The sequence below is a fragment of the Narcine bancroftii genome, chromosome 2 (genome assembly GCF_036971445.1).
Source record: "Narcine bancroftii isolate sNarBan1 chromosome 2, sNarBan1.hap1, whole genome shotgun sequence".
NCBI lineage: Eukaryota > Metazoa > Chordata > Chondrichthyes > Torpediniformes > Narcinidae > Narcine > Narcine bancroftii.
This window is the reverse complement of record NC_091470.1, coordinates 80,527,742-80,548,054: the sequence shown is the minus strand read 5'-3', so window position 1 is coordinate 80,548,054 and position 20,313 is coordinate 80,527,742. Positions and strand designations below refer to the sequence as shown.

Genomic DNA, 20,313 nt, shown 5'->3' with positions numbered 1-20,313 from the left:
AACCTTTCAGTTCCAACAACGAGAACATTGTCCCCACTGGACAATCGTGACTCAGAGACTAGCAACTGGTGTTTCTATCACCAATGTTGAGTTGCTGGTGCCCGCAAATGCTGTGCTCCTTGTGGTTTTTTGGGAAATGCCCAGGCCAGCCATCAATAATGGCTACGATGACTGGCCACCGTAACAGCCTGCTTTATATCTGGGATGAGCTCTCAGGGCGAAAATTCATCATGGACATTGGTTCGGAGGTCAGTGTCTCTTCCTCCTTCAGGGTTTGATACTTTAACCTGCCTACTGGATCTGCTCAAGGGAAACACTGGAGACATCTGCCCATTTGTAATAATTTTTGCTTGGGGGTTTACAATAAAGTTTCCTCACCCAATTAATAAATGTTTGACCCAATCCAAATTTATCCAGTTCCTTGAAAAAAAGTCTCATTCAAATCTGTCAATGGCCTTTTCCATACCTAAAGCTAAGACCACTCCTGGTTCATTTCACAGAAGAATTCTATCTGAGCTCGAACAAAGCTACAAAATTCCATTCTTCCCAACAGCAATGTATTCAGGTACCATCTATACATTGAGGCCTGCTTATCTGACATTGTAATGGACAGTGTCAAGGGTGAATAGTCAGACAGTGGTCGAGCAGTGTACTTGGTCTCCACTATCCTACCCTTCAATTGGGCTGATGCCAAAAAAATTCTGATGTAGGAGTTGTGTCGTCTCGAGTAAAAGTAATCCCTTTCTCTTGGATTCAGCCTTCTCCAGACATCTACGAGATTTAGATCATACATGAAAGCCAAGGTAGACTTAGCCACCATGGGCCTTGTTACCTTTTTTGCAGATTTGTCCACGACTGGATCCAAACAAAAATTAAAGTTCCCTCCAATCAAAACATTCTCTCACTCATTGGAAACTTTCAAGAATATGTCCTGTATAAACTTTTCATGGTCAAAGTTCGGAGTATAAATATTCATGTGTCCAGGGCTTTGAGTATATTTAACAATGCATCATCACGAATCTCCCTGACAAGTCAGCAACCAACTTCTCTGACCATCCCTGGAACATTCTTCCCAATCAAGATAGCCATTTCCCTATTTCTGGAATTGAAGGAGGACATCACCATTTAGCCCATCCACCCCTCTAACTTTAAATGCTCTTCCTTTGTCAGATCTCCTGTAAAAACACTATATCCATCTGCTAAGACTCTTTCCCCATTTACATCAAAACTCACAAATTTGATCGACTTACCCATTATCCTCAGACCACTCCATTATATCCTTCCCTACCTCTGATACTTAACTTCATTCTGGTTCTCTTCTGTAAATCCTTGGGACAGGCCACCCTGTTCCACACAAGAACTAAACAAATCAACAAAACTAACACCCACAATTCAGAACAAAATGAAAAACACCCCAGAACTTCCCCCCCACTTTTCCCCCTCCATGTTTACCTTTACCCCCCCATTCCCCACACCAATAGCTAAGCTATTGGTGCTAATCATCTAGCCATTTTGAGATGTGACCAATGCACCCATCTACTACTTGTACCTCCCTCCCTGTATTTCCTTGATTTCCCCGTATTCATTCTTACTTAATATACATTCATCTTTAAATATTATGAAAAAAACATATGCCCCCTCATATTCATCAAGGACTTTCTTTCTAATTTCTAATTAGAACTTTCTAAAGTTCTAATTTTCAACACAAGATTTGTAAGACTGAACTTTGAATCAATTTTTCAGAATTGTGCCTAAGCTGTAATAATTTGGGTAGTTAACACACACATCCACATTTGCGCATAGTTGGGGTTAAGTTTAGCGTTAAGTAAGTTGTTATATTAATAATAAAAAGTTATTGTTTTGAAATACCATTGTCTTGGTGAGTTTCTATTGTTGCTGGTCCATGACGTAACAGTCCTTTCTTGGTTTGTCCTTCCAAAATGCAACACCTCACACTTGTCTGCATTAGATTCTATCTGCCATTTTTCAGCCCATTTCTCCAGCTGGACCAGATCTCTCTCCAAGTTTTGAACGCTTTCCTCACTGTCCACAAAACCTCTAATCTTTGTGTCAAATAGAGATCCAAAAAGAGTTGTTTTTTTAAAAAAAAGATAATTTAAGGAGAAAGCCCACTAATTTATTTATTTTAATAAAATATCAGCATATAGTTAGGATTTGTCAACTGTTTTAATGGATTATACAAGTGAGATAAATTACAATTCAAAATAATTACCCAATTAAAAAATAACTTGGAAGTGCTAATTTACAGTCTTTTTATTTCTGTTAGACATGTCAAAGTTAACTTTTAGTGTCTTAAGGTGCACCATGTCTTACCACTTAACATGCAAAACAGGAGGTCACAGCAGCAGGATATTTTGTGATGCACAGGAACTGCAGACACATGATGGAGCAGTGGTTCTCAACCTTTTATTTTCCACTCACATACCACCTTAAGTAGTCCCTTACTAACCACAGAACACCTATTAAGGTGGCATGTGAGTGGGAAAGAAATCTGTTCAATTAATAATGTCTTGTTAAATTTAATTTGTCGTATTGTGGCAGACACCAGGGGTACAGAACAGTTCTTATTTTTTCTTATTTGGTTGGCTGTACTTGGTTGTTCTATGTTCTTTCTGCTCAAATTTGTCATGCCCTTCCCTATGAAGGTAAATTGAAGATGAGAATTCATTAGAAATTTATTTCCTTGTAAACAAAAACAAATTGTACAAATGTGTGAAAGCAAATTGCTTAAGAAATGAATGCCTTGTATCAACATACTGAACAGTTTTCAGTTGTGCATTAATGGTTACTGAATCATCCAATCACTGAAATTTGCTCACTCTAGTTACCTCGCAAAGGTTGTGGAATGTAGCATTCCAATTTTAGTAGAGCAATTAAAACACAAGTTGCAAAGAATGAAATGGAAATTATGACATGAAAGCCATCTCCTCAACATAATGAACCTACATCAATTCATCTTCTGTGCTGATTCCTTGATATTTTGTCCATATAATTTCTCAGCATTCCTCTGTCTGAAAGCCATCATTTATTTTAGTATGATGGTTGTTTCAATCGCCAACATCTGATGCTTGCTGCAACCTTCTAATGCTAAGGCTTTTCTTCTTTCTACACTAAATGTGTTGCCAGCTCATTTTATGCCCATCAATGAATGAAACCAGTCTGCTTTGATCCACTGTCTCATATCCTGTTAACAAATTCCTTCTAATCAATCATCTGACCCATTTTTGTTCCTATGAAAACACCTCAACACTGGGTTTATATGCTGGGATGTCTACCCAATAATGAGGCTAGCTAAAAATCTGCACTTTCTTGTAGCAAACTGTTCTTCCAAATCTGCACGGTTGTCCTCCCAAATGTCTAAATATCAGGGTGGCACAGTTGGTATAGTGGTTAGCACAATGCCTTTATAGCACCAGTGATTGGGACTGGACTGGGGTTCGAATCCTGCACTGCCTGTAAGGAGTTTGTACCTTCTCCACGTGTCTCTGAAGGTTTTCTCCAGGGGCTCTGGTTTCCTCCCGCCATTTGTGTAAGTTAATTGGGTGTAAATTGGGTGGCATCGATTCGTGGACTAAAATGGCCTGTTACTGTGCTGTATGCCCAAATTTAAATTTTATTCTTAAAATCATCCTTAAATAAAGCACCACAAATCACACACTGCATCTTCCTGAGGAAACAGTATTTGGTCTGTCATCTATCAATGTTCACTTCTTCGCTATAATATTTTGATCTTTATATCTAAACCTTCTGTCATGAAATTCCAGCTATTATAATTTTGAGTTGTCTTTTTTCTTGGATGCTTCTTTTAATAGTATTTAAGACCTGATGGATATATAAACGTGCAAAAATATTATGATCATTCTATCCTCTGAAAATTTAATGATATTTATTGCAAAAGAATGTATTATTAGTTACAAAGTAAAAGTTACTTGCACACAAGTCAATGTTTTAAAGTAAAAGTTATTTATAGCTGTGCAATTAATTGCAACAATTCATTTATTCATTTGACCTGCATTCGGCAAGTGGACCTCAAACCACTCAGTTAGCAGCTGCACTTACCTAAAACATCTGTGACAGTAGAGGTCTCCATCACAGTTATGGCAACGGAGTACAGCATCATCGTTGCAGATGGAACACCAAGGCAGCTCATCATCATCCTCTGCTGTCTCAGCAGCTGATGGAATTGGAGGGATATGCTGGAAAGACAATTCAAAATTTGCTCTGAGCAAACAATTTGATAAAAGTTTTACACTAAACTCCTGAAGGACAGATGATCAGACACTTAGGGATGGGTTCTAAGAAGTGCTTTAATTGAGGAGAGAAGAAAGATAGAAATACAGGCCTTTTCTGACAGTTCATCTCTCCCTCAGGACTGCAGTTATCTCTCAAATGAGTCTGAAGTGGGTTTTTAACTTCCAACTTCTGACATTGATAAGTGCACCTACTAAGTCAAGTATCTCATTTAAGGATGACAGACAGACATTGGAAAAATTTTAGTGTTGAGAAAAGATTGCAAGGAAAGATCAATAATGGCAGCTAGGGAATCAAATGTATGTGTAGTTTCATAACAGTCAAAATTTATACAGCACTGAAACAGGCCCTTTGACCCAACTTGTCAAATGACAACCAAACTGGTTGTAGCTTGTCTACATTCAATCGAATCCCTCTAAACCTTTCCTACCCACGTAGCTGCCTAAATGTTGCAATTCTATCTGTTGCCTCCATGTCCTTTGGCAGTTGATTCTATATACCCACTGCCTTCTGTGTTGAAGGTGCCCTCAGCTCCCTTTTAAATCTTTCCCTCGTACCTTAAATCAATGTCCTCTTATTTTAAATTCCCTTACACTTGGATAAAGACAGACTCTTTTCCTTATCTATGCCCTTTTTACAAAAGTAGACCCGGGGCCAGATGAACAATGTAGAAAGTAGCAGCACCCACATCCTTATTCTCCACATTAGATGCGAATATAAAACCATACAGTAGCAGGCCTCTCAGTCCACGATATCTGCACCATCAGAATGCCAAATTTTTATTTTTATTTCCAACTATAAAAATACAATACCTTTCTCCTAACTGGTTTAGGTTGTGTAACAGGGATGTTGTAGCCACTTGTTTCATCTAGAGAAATTTCTTCATTTATCTGAAAGCATAGATAAGATACTCAAAACACACAAGTTAATGTTTTACCAGCAGTTGATGTGCTATGAGCATATAAACTAATATTTGCATTCTAATAGTGTTAATTAGATTTCTGAACTCATTTTAATCTTGCTGCAGAAAAGTTTCAAAAGAAACTGAGCAACACAATTAGAATTTTTCTGACATCAGTTCGATCCACAAAAGGCAAGAGGTTTCGGGGGAGGAATAGGAGAAGATGCTTTCAAAATTCACACCACAACCAATGTTCCCTCTAATATGGTCAGTTTGTGCGCAAAAATCTTATGTTGTGCAATTTTTTTTCCCCGTGACAAAAGTATGTGTGCACTGAATGCTTGAGCAAATATAAATGACATTGTTTCACGATAATTTTGGCACAGCCTATCTCTCATAGCTAATAATAGTGTATTGGCATGTTTTATTGTAATACAAGTATGATTAACTATTTGTTTAACTAACTAACCAACCAGTTAACAGAAACTGTTAACTAAGAGATTATTTTCATTAAGTATAATTATTAATTATTACATTATTTTAGGTAACGTGCACAGCTGAGAGGGAACATTGATCACAACCTGCAAATTTCTCTACCACCTACTTTTAACAAGCAAACTTGCATTCATATAGCCCCTCAGGACATTTGAAAACACATCACAAGTACCAAAAGTACTATAGAAACACTCATATTTTCAATTTAAGGATTGCTGCAGTTAACTTGTAGACAGCAAAAATCCCTCAAACATTAAATAAAATATACAACCAGATAATCTGTTTCATTTTGGTATTGAAGGATGAATGTAAATCATGTACTCTGGAAGAATTTCTCTCTTTTTTTTGCATTATTTCCACTGGGTTCTGGGTTAATACCTCATCTGAGGCATTAAGCAGGTGTAATTCTCTCATTTCTGGTTTAAATTATGTGTTCTAATGTGGTTTGAACCCTTCCAAGTCAGGGTGAGTAATACTAGAGCCAAGGCTCTGAAATTACTGGATGTTACAAATTGACTTGTTTCTGGCTCTTAATCAAGTCCAAATGCTAAATCTCAAATCATCAGTTAGCACAAATCAAGGGTTAATTTTCTATCTCAGGGCTTTTGGCATAATGGACTGTTAACTTTCATGATACCTTGGGAGAATTTACACAGAATGATTTCTCCAGAAATAAATTAACTTCTGATGGGATACTTCAGTAAATTACTCCCTGATGAATTTTGCTTCACTGGAATTGATGGGAATTGTGAGGAGTGGGGGGGGGGGGGGGGGGGGGAATTGACAATGTGGATTAAAAAATAAGAGAAAACAAATTAGAGGGGTAAATACACTTTGAATTCCTTGGGCCTCCAGTCTTTTCACCCTGCATTTATGGAAAAATGTATGCCCACCTTTAGTCAAAGAACATTCCATTGTTTAAAAAAGCTCCAAAAATAAATCTGGAAATTATAGGCCAGTGAGTCCGATCTCAGTAGTAGGTAAAATTATTGGAAGGTATTCTAAGAGATCGAATATACAATTATTTGGATAGCCAAGGACTGATTAGGGATCATCAACATGGCTTTGTGTGTCGTAGGTTGTGTTTAACCCATCTATAGTATAGAGTTTTTTTGAGGAGGTTACCAGGAAAGCTGACAAAGGAAAGGCTGTGGTTGTTGTCTAAATAGACTTTAGTAATGCCTTTGATAAGGTCCCACATGGTAGGTCAGTCAGGAAGGTTCAGATGCTAGGTATTCATAGTGAAGTAGTGAACTGGATTCAAAAATGCTGGATGGGAGAAGCCAGATAGTGGTGGATGATTGCTTCTCAGACTGGAGGCCTGTGACTAGTGGTGGCCTCAGGAATCGGTACTGGGACCATTGTTGTTTGTCATCTATATCAGTGATCTGGATGATAATGTGGTAAATTGGATCATCAAGTTTGCCGATGACACTAAGAAAAAAAGTTTTCAAAGTTTGCAGAGGGATCTGGACCAGCTGGTAAAATAGGATGAAAAATGGCAGATGGAATTTAATGGAGACAAGTGTGAGGTGTTGCATTTTGGAAGGACAAACCAAGAATGGACATACACGATAAATCGTAGGGCGTTGAGGTGTGCAGTAGAACAGAGGGATCTGAGAATTCAGATACAAGCCGCTTTCAGGTGTTCTGATAGAAGATTAGGTGCCTGCAGGTGCAGCTAGAGGAGTTCAGCTAGCACGTTTAAGTGGCCACGAATGGACGGCTTTCTGGCACCTAAACGTGTCAGGTGACTGCCGGCTGTCTAGCAGCGAAAGCCGGCTACTCCGGACAGGTGCCTAGTCCCATCCACGCTGACCTCATGTCATAGCAGCTCGTCAAGACAAACAACTCAGGAATGACTTGACTCCCGCTGCCTGTCTCCTCCCCCACCCTCACCCGCCTGACTCCCACTGAGAAACCGGCAGCGGGAGTTGGGCGGGCGGGGGGGAGACTGGCAGCGGCAGTCAGGTGGGGGGACCGACAGCAGCAATGGGAGTCGGGCGGGCGAGGGTGGGGGGGGGGGGGATCTGGCAGCGGCAGCAGGAGTCAGTGCAAAATAAAATTTGAAGAAGTCTACTTTAGTCTGGCTTCCTTGTCTCAGGAGTCAATGGCTGACGACATCACCGCGACATCATCAGCCCACCCCCTGGCAGCTTGCCGCTTTTAGCTGCCACAATCACAACAGGATAGTTATACCTCTCAGAGAAGGGTTAGGTAAGTAAACCACCTGGCCGGCTTTTCCGGTTTCAGATGGCCACCCGACAGCCGCACAGGAGTGCAGCTTTACAGTCGGGCTTTGTGGCCACCTGAAAGCGGCTACATAATACTCTGAAAGTGGCATCACAGGTAGATAGGGTTGTAAAGAAAGTTTTTGGCATATTAGCCTCCATAAATCAAAGTATTGAGTATAGCAGTTGGGATGTTAAAGTTATTTTTTTGAATATTATAACTTTTAATTTTCATAAATACAATCTTTAAACTTTTATATATTTCAAATATATTAAATATCTGCAAAATTCTCCCTCCCACACACAAATACAAAAGTATACCTTCATGTACTGTCAGAGCTCTAATTTTTCCATAATTCTTTTCGGGGTTATCACATCTTTACATACATCAAACGGTCAAATTTATAATTGGACCTCTACATAATCCAAATATGGGTGCCATATTTTAATGAATGTGTCATATTTAAATTGTAAGTAATTTTCTCTACGTGTATACAACGAAACAACTCCAAGGCCCATCGAGCAATAAGAAGGGGACCAGGTAGAATGTAAAAAGGTTCCAATTTCAACACCACAGCTGAAGCACATTTTGGATATTTCAGATTTTGATTTATGCAGTTTTTGTGGCGTAAGATATAATTGATGTAAAAAAAATTGTATTGAACCAGTCCATATCTCACATTGATGGCTGATGTCATACTATCCAAACACCAATCAGACCAATACTCCTCTGGTATTATAACACCGAGGTCTGACTTTTGCCTCTCTCTCGACCTTTGTAGGCCCAGCTTAGCCCTTATGCCTTGGAGAACAAAATTCACCCAGTTATAGAATTAGGTGTATTTCCCAGCCGAAGTATCCCTTCCACCTCATTACTTGCAGGCAGGTTTATTGTGGGATCCCATCTCTCTTATAAGAAGGACCTAAATAGAAGAAAATTTGCCTTTACCCCTTTTCCATTTAAATACCTGGGTTTTTTTCAGTTTTTTGCAAGTGTTGTTGACATCACCTGTATTTGTTTTTTGTATTTGTGTAATTTATATAACTTTATTCTTGGTTGTATTGGGGCATGGGGGGAGGAGGGGGAAGAAGGGGACAAAACAGACTATGTTGTACACAAACGTTGAAAGAAAATACATTTTTGTCTGAACCCATGTCTTAGAAAATCAAAAATAACATTAAAAAAAAAGCAGTGAAAGGTTCCATTCGACAAATTATATTTGTTTTAGTTGTTCAAAGGACATAAGTATCCCTTCCTCATAACAATCTTCAAAATGCATAATTCCTTTTTCATAGCAAGTATTCAGAATTTTATTACCCAAATTCATGAGCATAGTGGTGCTTTGGTGACATCCCCCACTTTTTTTTCCCCCAATAAAATCATTAATCTCATGCCAAATTTTAATCATATGTATTAAAATGGGGTTATTTTTAAATTAATTTAACATTCCATTTGTAAATAAAATCATTCACAGTCCCCTCCCTCATTGTGTGTAATCCTATTTGGATCCATGAGGGAAAGCTCACCTCTTCAAAAAAGGATGACAGGGGCCTCACCTGGGCTGCGAGATAATATTTTTAAAAATCCAGCAGTCTTAATCCCCACAATTTATACTCCCATGTCAATTTCTCCATGGAGATCCTAAGCATTAAATTACAGGTACACAATCTTTTATCTGGAACCCTTGGGGGACATTGTGCTCTGAATTTTGGATTTTTTTGGATTTCAGAAAGCCAAATTTAAGCCCACCCAAATTGTGCTACCATATCCAACTCCACCCCCTTCCAATCGCGTTGCCATCTCCCACCCGCCGCCCGACTCATGCTGCCAGTCTCCCCCCTCGCCCGCCCAACTCGTGCTGCTGGTCTTCCCCCCTTGCCTGCCAAACTCGCGCTGCCAGTCTCTCGTCCGCCCAACTCGTGCTGCTGGTCTCCCCCCACCGGCCGCCCGACTCGCACTGCCGGTCTCCCCCCCCCCCGGCTGCCCGACTCGTGCTGCCGGTCTCTCTCCCCACTTGCTGGATTTTGGAACTTTTGGGATTTTAGATGTGTAACTGTATTGCAAAGAAATTGTCTTATATGACCATTGAGTGTCTTAAAAAAATTCTGAGGCAAGAGAATTGGCAACGGCTGGAAGAGGCATCGTAGTCTCAGCATCATTTCCATTTTCACACCATTAACCCTCCCAATTAAAGTAATAAGAAAGTTTTTCCATTTTCCAAGTTATTATCTAATATTTAATTCCTTCCAATTTCCATTTAAACCAACTTCCTTTTTGATATCTTTCATAATCAAAATTTATTAATGGCATAATTCTGCTTTTTTTCCAAATTAATTTTGTAACCAGATTTCTCCAGTGTAGTCTGTAGTTTTGCTAAATACTCATCAAGATCTGATAAATACAACACATCACCCACAAACAAATTAATTTTATGCTCTTCCTGGTCAACTTTGAATCCCTTTATGTCCAGATCTTTCCTTATAGGCTCTGTTAATTGTTCAATCGCCAAAACAAAGAGACCTGGTAACAGTGAGCTCCCCTGCCTGCTGGATCGACTCAAAGGAAAATTCATCGACATATGGCCATTAGTTATAATTTTGGCCCATGGCTTATGATAAAGGGTTTTTATCTAATTAATAAATATTCAGCCTATTCCAAACTTTTCTAATACTTTGAATAGAAACGGCCATTCTAACTGATTAAATGCCTTTTCTGCATCCAAAGATAATCATACTCAGGTTCACTTTAATCTTGTAATCTGCAATTTAATAGAGAAATAGGTCAAAAATGAGGACAGTTTTAATGGATGTTTTTTCCCTCAGTGGCACCAATGATAATAGCTGTTCTTAAAGAGTCAGTCTCCGCCACCTGGTTTACCACATCCATAATAGGAGGCATCAAAAGACTTCAGGAAATGAGTTACAGGGAAAGGTTAAACTGGTTATGACTTTATTCTCTGCAGCACAGAACAATGAGGGGAGATTTGATAGAGATATTTAAAATTATGAGGGGGATAGAGTAAATTTAGATAAGCTTTTTCCACTGAGGGTAGGTGAGATACAAACCAGAGGACATGGGTTAAGGGTGAAAGGGGAAAGGTTAGGGGAAAACAAGAGGGGAAACATCTTCACACAGAAAGTGGTAGGAGTGTGGAATGAGCTTCCAGCTGAAGTGGTAAATTTTAACATTTAAGAAGAATTTGGACAGGTACATGGATAGGAGCAGTATGGAGGCCTTTGGACTGGGTGCAGGTCAGTGGGACTAGGCAAAAAATGGTTTGGCCAAGACTAGAGGTGGCCCATTTCTGTGCTGTAAATGTTCTATGATTCTATAATTCTAAAGACGGATAAAAATCTCGACTTCCAACTCAGACCTGTTTCAGAATTTGCTGGGTCACCACGTCTTCATTTTCTTCATCAATAGCCAACTCTGCACGTTTCCAGTCATCCATAGATACTGCAAGCCCAGAAAACAGAAAGTGAATATTCCTCCAACCTACTTTTCCTGCCTTGAACTCAGTATTAATCTCATATTTCTGTGGACATTCAGACTGGTGGTGAACTTAGAAATCATTAATCTTGTTGGGTGGATTTCAAGTAATTTGGTTCAGAGCTGTCACATTAGTAGCAATACACAGATTGATGATTTTATCACGTCATCTGAGCACATAATCAAATCATTCCATGTGCCACCCATGCAATTGTGTAGTTGGATTCCAGTCTGTAATTATTTACTGATATTAATTGTTCTATACAAAAGACTTTTGAAACCCTGCCTGACTTTTGCAAACTGTGCCAATTTATGAAGGTAGAACAGAATTTTAAGGTAATAATATTGATCATGCGGTAAAGATAATGTTGATTAGGTTAACTGATGGATGGTACTAAAATGATCCTCGCAAGGAACCTGTTCTCCTCTTACAATTCCTTGCTTATGTGAACAGCGAACATCCTCATAAATCTATAATTGTAATCAGAGCACAGAAACAGGCCCTCAGCCCAGCAAGTCCCCAGTGAACATCAAGCAACCAGGCCAATTCTATTCTCATTCAACTCTTGCAACATTCCCATCAAATCCACCTCACACCACCAACCAAATCCTACCATTCATCTACACTCTTGAGGCAACTTTCAGAGAACAAGTATAACCCTTTAGGATGTGGAAGAAAACAAGCACTTGAAGGAAATTCATGCAGTCACAAGGTCATAATACTGGGAGATCTCTATTGAACACTGAGGAACACAAGATACAAGAGCAGAAATAAGCCATTCGTGTCCACTCCGCCTTTCCATCATGAGCTGATCCATTCTCCCACTCAGCCCCACTCCCCATAACCTTTGATAGGTGTCTAATAGTCAGGGTATCAATCTCTGCTTTAAATACACCCTACAACTAAGACTTAACACCCCCCCATGGCAGCAAATTCCAAAATGTCACCATCTCTGACTAAAGAAATTCTCCGTATCTCTATTTTAAATGGGCATCCTTCATTCCTGAAGTTGTGCCCTCTTGTCCTCGACTCCCCTAGTATAGGAAACAATTTGGTCACATCTATTCTGACCAGGTCTTTCAACATTCAAAATGCTTCTTTGGGGTCCCCCTCATTCTTCTGAGGTCCAAGGAGTAGAGTCCAAGAGCCATCAAATGTTCTTCATATGCTAATTCCTTCATTCCAGGAATATTTCTTGTAAATCTTTTTTGAACCCTCTCCAATCCCAGCCCATGTTTTCTTAAATAAGGAGCCTAAAACTGTACCCCACACTCTAAGTGAGGCCTCAGCAGCGACTTATAAAGCCTCAACATCTGCATTTGTGGATAACAAGAATTAGTAGTATAGTAGACAATGATGAAGTTTATCAAGGAATACAGTGAGATCTTGACGCAAAACATAGAAGAAATAGACTATTCAGCTCATCGTGTCTGCATGGCAATTTAATCATGAGCTAATCAATTTTCACACTCAGCCCCACTGCCCGGCCTTCTCCCCATAACCTTTGATTTGCTGGCTTAATCAAGGACTTATCAATCTCTGCCTTAAATACACCCAATGACCGGACCTCCACAACTGCTTGTGGTGACAAATTCCACTAGCCACTTTCAGATGGCCACAATACCCGACTGTAAAGCTGCACATTATACTCCTGTGAGGCTGTCGGGTGGTCATCTGAAACGGGAAAAGCCAGCCAGGAGGTCTATTCACCCTACCCTTCTCCAGTAGGTATAATATCCTGCTCGGAGTATTCCCCATTGCAGCTGAAAGCAGCTCAGGCAAAGCTGCTAGCAGCTTTCAGGTGCCTAGCAGAGGGCAGGCTGACCGTCAGCTGGTGACCCGCTGACAGCTAACCTCCCCGCTCGTGACAGCTACCCTCCCTGCTGCCTGACAGTCCTCTGGCATGGGTCAACGGGGTTGGGGTGGCCGGCAGGGGATTATGGGGTTTACACACGCACACAAAATCCCGCTAAATTTAAAAGGTGAGAGCTTTCGATATGCCAGGATTCTTGGGGACGGCTGCCTCAGCCCCATACTCCCCTGTCAGCCACGCTGGGAGCGGTCAGACTGCTGTCCTGGGGAGGCGAGCGGTCAGACTGCTTTCCTGGGGAGGTGAGCGGTCAGACTGCTGTCCTGAGTAGCTGGCTTTCGCTGCTAGACGGCTAGCAGTCAGCTGGCACGTTTAGGTGCCAGAAAGCCATCCATTCTGTGGCCACCTAAACATGCTTGCTGAACTCCGCTAGCCGCGCCTGCAGGTGCCTAATCTTCATAACACCTAAAAGCAACTACTGTCTAAGGAAATTCCACTACATCTTTGTTCTAAGTGGTCACCCTTTAATCCTGAAGTTTTGCCCTCTTGTTCTAGACTCTCCTATTCATGGAATGGCAATCTATTTATAGTTGCACACATTTAAGGATCCAACTCTGCATCTGGATCCTTGACCTCCCAGGAGCTGGGGGGGGGGCACGGGGGGGGGGGGGGGGGGCGCGAGGAGGGGGGTCTACTGACATGGTATCAATATAACTTCCTTTCACAATGTCAACAAAGTGAAGCAGCTAGTTTAGGAAGCGTGAAGCCACGGTCAAGAAAGAACATCAACGCCTCTACTACTGTAGAAGCTTGAAGAAACTCAGCATGTCCCAACATATCTTACCAATTATTAAAGATGCACCTCATGAAGCATGAAGCATCCTCTCTGAATGCATCACAGCTTGGCATAGGAAATGCAGGAAGTTGTGATCACACAAACCAACCTTCCCCTATCCTCCATCTATATTTCATCCTGCCTCAAGAAAGAAACCATTAAAAAAAAGCCATTGGTGTCACACTCTCTTCTTCCCTCTTCTCCCCACCCCCCACCCCTGGATGGGCAGAAGATACGAGTTTGAAAATATACACCACCAGATTCAAGGGCAGTTTATTTCCTACTGTTATCAAACTAATGAACAGACCTCATTAGTAAAATGATGTTGTGCTTGCACTGTATAAACCATACTATATCTCTGTTACACTATGTTCAGTACTTTTGTTTTATTTTTGCCATTTCTACGTGGTTAAGTATGAGATGACTTGCTGCATAGCATACAAAATTTATTTTTTATTCTATCTCTGCACATCTGACAATAGGCATGAACATAAATAAGGGGTTAAGAGGTAATTTGTTATTTGGTCCAAAATCTTGGATTGTCTTCCCTATTTAAATCCAGTACTATGAAGGGAACACCATTACCCAAGAACTGAGACAGTGAAGCAATCAGGATTCACCCGCCAAGAGAGGCAATCACTGAAGAGCAAGTATCACCATAAGAACAGATTTCTAAAACTTAAGAAACATGTTTAAATTGTCCAAAGTCACCTGTACTCACCAGCACTTGGATCCTCTCCCTTCAGTATGGCCAGTCTTCTAGATATCTTTAAGATGTGCTCCTGGTGCAAATTGTCCTGTTTTAGTTCAGCTTTTGCTTGGTCCAGCAGATAATTCTTCTCCTCCTCAAGAGGTTTGATATTTTTGCCATTGTCACAGTGGAAATTTTGCAGATCAATTCCTTTATTCAGGTCATTGATTCCGTCATCTGTACCTCACAGAAAACATCACTCTCTGTTATATGGTATTTGGAGGGGTATTTTAGAAGCCATGCAACTGCAAAAGAGCCAAAAAAGGCATCCAAGAGGCTTCTAATGAGGAATCCACAGAACCTAATCTCATAAAGGGGTTTGTGCACAAACATCAATGATATGGAAAACATCTAATTTATGAAACAAATCAGTATGCAGCATTTAAAGAAGTTCACAAAAATTCCATAATCAATGTCCTTGATTTAACCTTGCACACCTAAAGACACCAAACAGAATGCACTATCCCCCAACATTCCTTTAAATCATTTCTGAAAATCTGACAGGTTATTTGCTATTTCTGACTACTGGGCAAATGTACGTGCTTTTCAAATCTTCCCTGCATTTGACTCACCACAGAATGGCTGGGGACTGAATGATAAGCCTATCCTAATCACAACTTAAAACTCTCACATACGCTAACAGCAGGCTAACACTGACAACCTGGCTGTCACATGGAATTTTGTAAAGTGCAAGCAAAGTTTCTGACTAAACAAGCTACCTTGGGATTCTTAACTGAGCATGCATCAAGATTTATGGGAATGTGTAATGACACACTCTTCCGGGAATAAATAGTCAAAGACCTGAAGCACTCATTTTCAACAGATGCTCCTAAACCTGCCAAATTTGTCTGTATATTTGGACCTTGTTTCAGGTTTCCATCACCTGCAATCCATTGATTTTGAAGAATCAAACATGCTCTGATGTGCAAGTGACCTGCCCAATAAAATACTAACTTGTTGAAACCAAAATACCTCAAGTTTTATTTTAAGGTTTTGCCAATTAATTTAACTCAGTAAGTCAAGTAATCAGATATTACAACAGAACATTGCAATTCCTAGCATTAAAAAATGGAAAAACAACCAAGGCTCCTGAAACTAAAATCTATCCAATGGTGAACGTGTGAGTGTTAATATTGGAAATGTTTATTCCTATGGGAAATATGCAGCTATCAAACACCATGAATAATGGCTTATGGACAATTAGATGCTAACAGATTGCTGGCACCTATTGCAATAGGCCAGTAGGAGATGGCCAAATGAACAGAGTAGAGTAAGTTACGAGAAATAATAGCTAAAGGAGGTACAAGCTGAGAAGTTGTGGGGAATGGCATAAAGTGGTAGAAAAATGGATGAAATAGCCAATGGTTTAAATAGTTGAAAACTTCAGAAATACATTCAGATTGAGGAAGAGAAAATGAGGTCAATTTCCACACTTATCCAAGTTCCAGATGAAGAATGACCCTTCAGAATCAGGGACTTCCTCTGTTAGACAACTGGAAGGGATGTTGATCCACAGATGCTGCTGATGCCAGTAACTGGAGTGTTTCTGAAAGAAGACTTGGATTCTGACTCTGGCAGAGCCCTGCTACTCTCACACTCTTCAGTGGCAACAAGGCAGCACAGACTTCCAGCTCTCAGGCTGGGGAACCTGCACCATTGTATGTAGCACAAGCTCAAATAAAGATTTATAAGTATCAGGAAAATGCATCAAATTGACAGCAAAGAAAGGGGAACGAATTTGAAACTGGGCTTCTCCCATTCTACTTCACTCTCTTTTCCTTTCTTTTTCAAAAAAAATCCAAGCAATACACTCTAGCCACTCCCCAATAAAAGGGCATGTTGAATTCCAAAGCAATTATTAGAGACTTTATTAAATACACATGCTCACCAAAGCTCAAATGTGGTATCACAAGATGCACAATAAATATCAAGCCTAACACAAATAGAAGATACTTTGTACACCCTACCTTCAACACCAGAGTGGCATCTTTCATCTATTGCTCCTTCTTCTGACATCTGTTTGAGAAGATCACTGACTTGTTCTGTTTGAGTCCTGTTATCAGGAGCCTGATGATTCTAGAACAAGAGTGCTCAAATGAATTTGTAGAGAGATTTTGCAAACAGTTGCACAGACCAGCTTTATTTCCATTGTTGTGAACATGGAACTTCATGGTTATTTAATGGTCTGAGGAATGGCCATTTTGGGGAAAGAATGTAGGTGTATTTTTTTTTAAACAACAGAAACATTAATTAACTTATTCAAACTTCCTTAAATGACTAAGTACCAAAGGCATTGGTAATATCAGGAGGTTGTAAATTCCGAGTCTGCACTGAAATCAACTGATCTTAGCCAGGAAAGAAGCAGGCAGGACCAAGTTTGGCCCAGTAATATGCCAAGCACCATATTTATATGTGGCCATCTGGTGAGTAACGAGAGCAGCAACATGCTTCTTTGGCTTGGCTTCGCGGACGAAGATTTATGGAGGGGGTAAAAAGTCCACGTCAGCTGCAGGCTCGTTTGTGGCAACATGCTTAGCTGTGCAGGATATCACCTCAGATCACAGACTGACATGTGCAAAAGTGTACAATGTCAAGCCAGGCCCTCTATACATATCTTGGCTTTTTTAAAAAAAAATTCTTTTCACACAGACTGTAGACTCTATTGATTTTTTTTGCCATAATTACAAGAGTGGGAAGTTATTTATACTTTTATGAGTGCAGAAAGAAATTAGTCGTCCTTACGGGTTTCGGGGCCAGTGAAGGTGGGGTCTGACCCTTCAACAGGGCTAATCTGTCTTCCATCTCCATGGTGGAAGGTATGGGTCGCTGATGGTCCTTCTTCAATGCAGCCATTCGACACTCGATCTCTTTCAGAGATGGTATAGATTCTGCAATTATACAATGACACATTTCCATAGTACAAAATGGAAAATCCTCAACTTGGACTGATCCAACTAATTAAAAGATGCAAATTTATTTTACATTTCTCCCCACAACCCCCCCCCCCCCCCACCAACCACCATCTCCCAAGAACCAAGTCAAAAATGTAGAGAATCCAACATCGATCTACTTTTGCTTCTCTGGGTTGGTATTCTTGAATCTTGCATTAATTATGCCAGGAAACGATAATTACTGTACTTTTCTGGACAGCACCAGTATCAGTCTATTCCAGCTCCAAAGTAATAGGGGTATCTTTATTTGGACTCTGAAGACATCAGAATAATTTTTCTGCACAACAGTGATTACTATTAAAATCTATTACATCGTCTTTACAAGCATTTTGCTGCATCCAGATAAATGAAAGGTGATTATTTACAGCGCTCTCTATAATGTTTGGGACAAAGACACTTTTTTCCCCCCCTTTATTTGTCCCTGTGCTCCAGTTTTAAATTTGTAATCAAAAAATTCACATGTAATTAAAGTGCACATTCCGGGACTTTGTTCAAGGTTATTTGTACACATTTTGGTTTGACCATATAGAAATTACAGCAGCACTTATTATATCGCCTCATTTGAGGGCACCATAATGTTTAAGACATTTGGCTTCATAGGTATTTGTGAGTACTCAGGTACGTTTAATTGCTTCATTGATGCAGGTATAAGAGAGCTAGGCTTGTTCTAAGCATTTGATCACCTTCGGAGTCTGTAGTTGCCATTTTTCAACATGAGGACCAGAGTTGTTCCAATGTAAGTCAAAGCTGTTAAGAGGCTGAAAAACAAGAATAAAACAGTACGAGACATTGCCCAAACCTTAGGATTAGTAAAATCAACATTTTGAAACATAACTAAGAAGAAAGTGTGTACTGGTGAGTTCAGTAATTGCAAAGGGACTGGTATTCCAAAGAATACCTCCACTGCTGCTGGTAGAATTCTCACAATAATGAAGAAAAATCCCTAAATGAATGTCTGACAGATCAGAAACACTCTTCAGGAGGAAGGTGTGGATGTGTTAATTACTAATGTCCACAGAAGACTTCATGAACAAGAAATACAGAGGCTATACTAAAATGCAAACCATGCCTTGGGAAGCTTCTTATGTCTCCACACTTTGCTCTTGCCACCACTCTGATACAGGTTAATCTTGGTCTCATCTGTCCACAAGTCCTTTTTCCAGAATTCTGCAGGCTCTTAAATACTTCTTGGCAAACTGTAATCTGGCCATCCTTTCTATGGCAAAATAGTGGTTTATATCTTGCAGTGTAGCCTCTGGATTTCTGTTTATGAAGTCTTGTGCATACAATAGTCATCGACACATCCACACCTACCTCCTGAAGAATGTTTGTGATCTGTCAGACAGAAGTTTGAGGATTTTTCTTCATTATGATGAGAATTTTTCTGTCATCAGAAGTGAAGATCTTTCTTGGCCTACGAGTCCCTTTGCAATTACAGAGCTCACTAGTACAATCTTTCTTCTTAATGATGTTTCAAACAATTCATTTTGGTAATCCTAAGGTTTGGGTGATGTCTCTTATTGCTTTGTTCCTTTTTTTAAAAGCCTCAATGGTTTCATTGGCATAACTCTGGTCTTCTTGTTGAAAAACAGCAAATACAGACTCTAAAGGTGATTTATAGCTTAGAAGCAAGCCTAGCTCTCTTATACCTGCATCAATGAGACAATTAAACATACCTGAGTAATCGCAAACAATTGTGAAGCCAAATATCCTAAATGTTATAGTCCCATGAAATGAGGGGATTATGTACAAAAAGTGCTGTTTTCTATATGGTCAATCAAAATGTATACAAATAACCTGAATAAAATTGGAATGTGCACTTTAATGACATGTGAATTGTTCAATTACAAATTTAAAACTGAAGCATAGGGGAAAATAAATGAAAAAAAGTGTCTTTGTCCCAAACAGTATGTCATATCGGTAGGTATAAATTTCAGTTAGATATCAGAATAGATTTTATTGTTATGATCATGTTATGTTGTTTCGTGGCAGCATTACTATGCAAATATTGCTATAAAATTAGAATGAAAAAGAAATAAATTAGTGCAAATAAGGTAGTGTCTATGGTTCACCGTCCATTCAGAAATCTGATGGCAGAGGGGAAGAAGCTGTCCTTGTGATGCAGGGGGTTCATCATCAGGCTCTTGTACCTCCTTTCTGACGGTAGCAGTTTGAAGAGGGTAGAGCCTGGGTCCTGAGGGTCCTTGAGGATATAGACTACTTTCGTAAGACACCACCTCTTGTAGATGTCCTCTATGGATTGGAGACAGATGCCCACGATTGTGCTAGCTGAGTTCACAACTCTCTGTGGCTTTTTCTTGTTCTATGCATTGACACCTCCATTACAGACAGTGATGCAACCAGTCAGAATTAGAATTTATATTGCTTTAGTTACTGAACAATAACAGGTCAGATAATCCTAGAAATATTGACCAACAGCTTGGAAAGATCAGCAATCTGCCCACATTTTTAACGTTTGATCATATTCATGATCTGATTAAAATCATAGCTCAAAGAACACAATGATTAGTACAGTACGTTGAAACATTATCAGAAAGGGATCAGAAATTATGGTT

At 39.8% G+C, this 20,313-nt stretch overlaps 1 protein-coding gene across 1 annotated transcript in view; it reads right to left on the bottom strand.

The window, feature by feature from the left end:
* Positions 1–2,161: 2,161 nt before the first annotated feature.
* Positions 2,162–20,313, bottom strand: part of zfyve19 (zinc finger, FYVE domain containing 19) — a 43,731-nt gene continuing 25,579 nt past the window's right edge. The window contains exons 5-11 of the mRNA XM_069917232.1: positions 17,529–17,674; positions 16,754–16,862; positions 14,757–14,963; positions 11,274–11,356; positions 5,085–5,162; positions 4,081–4,217; positions 2,162–2,658 (exon numbers count right to left, since the gene is read on the bottom strand). Of these exons, the coding sequence (XP_069773333.1) occupies positions 2,586–2,658; positions 4,081–4,217; positions 5,085–5,162; positions 11,274–11,356; positions 14,757–14,963; positions 16,754–16,862; positions 17,529–17,674 (833 nt within the window). The 3' untranslated portion in view covers positions 2,162–2,585. The remainder of the gene's footprint in view (positions 2,659–4,080; positions 4,218–5,084; positions 5,163–11,273; positions 11,357–14,756; positions 14,964–16,753; positions 16,863–17,528; positions 17,675–20,313) is intronic.